The following is a 4179-nucleotide window of genomic DNA, read 5'->3' as shown; positions in this document are numbered from 1 at the left end:
GACTACGTACCGAGAGCCGTTGAACCGTGTCTCATTCAAACAGGATGTTAATTCAATGACGATGTCTTGCGTGAGCATGTCCAAGGCATCTGGCGCGACAAGGTCATGAATACATAGCCCAGACAGCTCTTTGGGAACTGCTGATATTTCTTCGAGCTTCACGCATTCTCTAGTACCCGAGCTAGTAAGGAGAATATAAAGAGGCACTTTCTTATTTATCGAGATACCGTTTTCTGACGATGTGCCAATTGAATGGTTCATTGAGATTGCCGGGGGCCTGCTGTGCTGAATCCAACGAACGTACTTACTTCCGACTACGTAGTCATGGAGCTCCAGTCCGATGTCCATTTAGCTCACAAGCGCCTTCGCGATGAGCTTTCCCTGGCTGAAATCCCGAATCTTGAGGGTCAGTTTACTTTAGAGGATACGCAACGAATGGGCTGGGGTAGTTTCGGTGATATATACGTGGGGAATTACCGTGAAATTGTGAGTGCCATGGCTTCATCTTTATCGGACCAGCTGATGTTGGGGCGGCGTTGAAAGAGAGTCTGCATTAAAGTATTGAAAGAAATCCCCGTTTTCGATGATCGTAAATGGGATCAGTTCCTCAGGGTGCGTTTACATCCACGATCATGATCCTTAGCAAGGAGCCGACTTTCAAATAAAAGAGGCTCAAGCGCGAGATTCGGGTGTGGCGAGACCTTATTCACCCGAATGTAGTTGCACTGTTTGGGTGGACCTCAAAAGTGATACGGGACAACATCAGTGTGAGCCTGATATCGACCTGGTGTGATGGAGGGGATGTCAAAAGTTATCTCCGTCGACATCCCACGGCAAATCGCCAAATCCTCGTGAGCTGCATCTCCTTCCCATCGACCTCCGATGATTATCAACATTCTCCAGATTAAAGACACCTGCGAAGGTCTTGCATACCTTCATTCCAAGCGGATAATCCATGGTGACATAAAGCCGGTGAGGAGTCCTTGGTTGCATTCACCATTGCCATGCCAAAATCCTCAATGTGCATTCAATTCAAATCACAGGAAAACATCGTAGTGATGGAAGCAACCGGGGTAGCAAGATTGTGTGATTTCGGTCTATCATCGCTACTCGATGATCTATCCATATATGCACCCTCTTCGAGCGTAGCCGGGACTCTGAGATTCATATCGCCTGAACTGTTTGCCGGGGGAAAACGAAACGAAGCAAGTGACATTTGGGCGTTTGGGTGCACGGCGGGAGAGGTGAGGCATCGCATGCAGGATAGGGGTTTGTCTCGCTAATGCATTGTCAAGATATTGCGTAATGAGCGCCCTTACCGTCACATCAGTTCTGATTGGCAGCTTCCGGACGTTGTTAAATCCACACCCCCATATGTTTGGCTCAGCCCAACCAAGTTCGAGAAATGCATTGCGTCTTGCTGTGAACATCACTTAGACCGGAGACCGAGCAGTTTTGAGCTCTGTATCCGCTTCGAGTGAGCGCTCTATTGCACGAAAAAAAAAACGCACGGACTCACTGTTGTAGGATGGCATTAATGTCTTCGAACCCCGTCAATACGTTAGAACAGCTTTCTGATGTGCTTCAACTCGGGTCCCTCCCAATACTTTGGAGATATACCCTCAAAAGAGACACCCCGGAGCTTACTACTGAATTCAATGGGATCATATCACTGAGCACTCGAACCGCGTGCCGCGAGTGGTGCAACGTTGTTTGTCGATCTCCCTCAACGGATTCGGAAATCTTAGCAGCGCTCACTCAAGTCACACCTGCGCTGCTTCATTGGGTGGCTGCCATGGGGATCATGGGAGAGCTTAACCGCGCTCTCGAAGGACTGTATGATTTACGCGTGTGGGCGGTGCGTATGACTCATTCGCTGCAACCCTATTTTGCACCCTGGCGCCCAAGACAAGGAGGACTACTCGTTCAAGAAGCTTTTTTATGACCTCTACCAGCTGATAATGCAGTCCCGCAACGCGATCAATGAATGTCCCCTCTCCGTCCTAGGTGGCAGTCATTCCTTTGTTCCTGACAAGAGTATTTTGAGGTCAGCATTTCCCGGGACGTTCATGAGAGCAAGAATCCGATCAGCTTCACGATCGACAGACGTCGTCTGGTACGCACGATATACGATACCGGAAGTGGAGGACCGCCTCGCAGTCTCCGCCAATGGTCGTTATGTAGTCTTCGCTGAGGAAAGGAGACTCACAGTTAGTAACTTGGCGACCCAGGAAACCTCTGCCACATTGGAGCGAGACATCGAGCCTGATTATGTTGTCATTTCTCCTGATGGCCATCTTGTTGCCTTTAGCTCGTATGACCACATCCTTCGCATATGGAGTTGGGACAACGCCAATTCATTCTGCGGGGAGCTCGCGGATCAGGGTGGAGGCACCGGGTTCATTCGTTTTAGCCCTGGTGGGAAGTATCTTGCTGGCGAAGTTGGGGATGCAGTTCGTATATGGGATACCGCAGACTGGAAAACACTCGCGCTTGTTCCAGGGAAAGGCCTTCCACTTGGAATATATTCCTCACCGTTTACTCCGGATAGTCGTTGCCTCGCTTTGCGCCAATTCTTTCCAGATACGAGAAGGAGTCAACTGGACGTTTTTGACATCACCACTCAACCATTAACTCCTCTTTTCGCAGTGGACTGCACCAGCATGGGCATCAACTTCTCACCCGATGGTCAACATTTGGTTTTGCAGAACAGTGACGAGATCCAGTTGTGGACCATTTCAACACGGCGCAAGACTTACGCGTTCAAGGGGTCCGGCTTGACAACGTCGCTCGACGGCCGTTACGTAGTTTCCCGTTTAGATGAGAACCCTATAACCATCTGGGACATCATAACCCGGACAACTACCCATTTCCATCACGCAGGCATGAAGCCAGGATACTTTGAATTTTCACCAAATAGTCGTTATCTCGCTGCTAGGACAGATGATACCGTCCACATCTGGGACGTTCAGGACCCTGATCAAGGTGTCCACCTCAAATTGTCCTTATCGGCATTGGGGATTGTCGATGGATACGACTTCTCGTTCTCACCTGACGGCGGTTACCTGGTTTTCTTTGGTTCCACGTCGCAGTTAATAGTAGAAGTGCCGATTTGGACCGACACAGCTGATTGGGAAGGGCACTGCTACGAGGTAGAATGTGTGCGATTTTCGCCTGATGGAAAGCGGCTGGTTTCAGCCTGTGTAAACGAAGTCCATGTTTGGGACACCTCACTCTGGACGAGCATCTACCGCCTTGATGCGTTCACTGTTGACTTTTCAAATGACGGCAGGCGCATCCGCATTGAATGTACGAATGGAAACGCTGAAATACACGATGTGCTCTCAGGAGAGGAATTGCAAGACCCCCTGCAATGGATCTCAACTGATATCCCCATTTACCCGCCACCACGGATGCCGGTTTTCTTAAGCCGAGATAGGCGGAGTCTGTGTGCCGTGAAAGGAGAAAGAACCATTCACCTTTGTTGGCTACCCGATTGGTTCGAAACTAGCACCGATATCGCGCAGTATGAAGAATTGGTGTGTCTAGGAGGTGAAAAGGGGGAAGTTCTATTCTTGGACATCTCTGGCTTTGAAATGCCCGACATTTGATCTAGTCCCGATTGCTATATGGTAACTGCGAACTGCCCTGACATGCTTACGAATAGGAAGCTGACCAAAGTCTCTGAAGGCTATTCCCAGTATTTTCCAGCAGGCGAATCGTCCACTCCATCTCCATCCTGGATAACCTATGGGCCGAGCCTCATTAGGTGACGACGTTGGCCCTCACAAGCGTGCGAAACTTCAGCATGCCGCTACGCATAGGTTAGCTTCACAGTTCGGCGGAGTATTCATCGGTGGTACCTGGCATTCCCTAATTCAGGCATGATGACTTTCCTCGTAACGACGCTAGGCTCGGAGTGTGGTTTATCGATCTGTTCACCCACTCCTTTTTGTGGACAGTTAACCCTGTACTTAATGGGTCTGATGCAGCTTCGTCCATGCCCCCTAAGCCAAACTTTTCTCCTGTCCATGGATCAAGATAGTGCTGCGATATTGAATGGAATGAGATTGCGCAATTGGAGTAGCATTGCGGTGAAGGTGGAAAGGCTTGCGAGAGCATGTACAAATGTCATTAAGACGAACGTTAGAATGATGAGAGTGTGAAAATGGAGTATGA

At 49.4% G+C, this 4179-nt stretch overlaps 2 protein-coding genes across 2 annotated transcripts; both read left to right on the top strand.

Annotated features, from left to right (window-relative positions):
* Positions 1-324: 324 nt before the first annotated feature.
* EI90DRAFT_3110896 (kinase-like domain-containing protein) lies at positions 325-1372 on the top strand (the record flags this gene model as incomplete). Its single annotated transcript, XM_039062641.1, has 4 exons — positions 325-486; positions 669-851; positions 904-972; positions 1044-1372. 4 exons carry the CDS (start codon positions 325-327, stop codon positions 1281-1283), a joined length of 654 nt encoding a protein of 217 aa, XP_038907351.1. The 3' UTR covers positions 1284-1372.
* Positions 1373-2429: 1057 nt separating this feature from the next.
* On the top strand, positions 2430-3777 carry EI90DRAFT_1932932 (uncharacterized protein). Its single transcript, XM_039052347.1, has 3 exons — positions 2430-3288; positions 3349-3632; positions 3691-3777. The coding sequence occupies exons 1-2, from the start codon at positions 2664-2666 to the stop codon at positions 3609-3611; spliced, it is 888 nt and encodes a 295-aa protein (XP_038907350.1). The 5' UTR covers positions 2430-2663; the 3' UTR covers positions 3612-3632; positions 3691-3777.
* The last annotated feature ends 402 nt before the right edge of the window (positions 3778-4179 follow it).

Source organism: Cantharellus anzutake (genome assembly GCF_015039405.1).
Source record: "Cantharellus anzutake strain C23 chromosome Unknown EI90scaffold_458, whole genome shotgun sequence".
Classification (NCBI taxonomy): Eukaryota; Fungi; Basidiomycota; class Agaricomycetes; order Cantharellales; family Hydnaceae; genus Cantharellus; species Cantharellus anzutake.
This window is presented reverse-complemented; position numbering and strand designations above follow the sequence as displayed.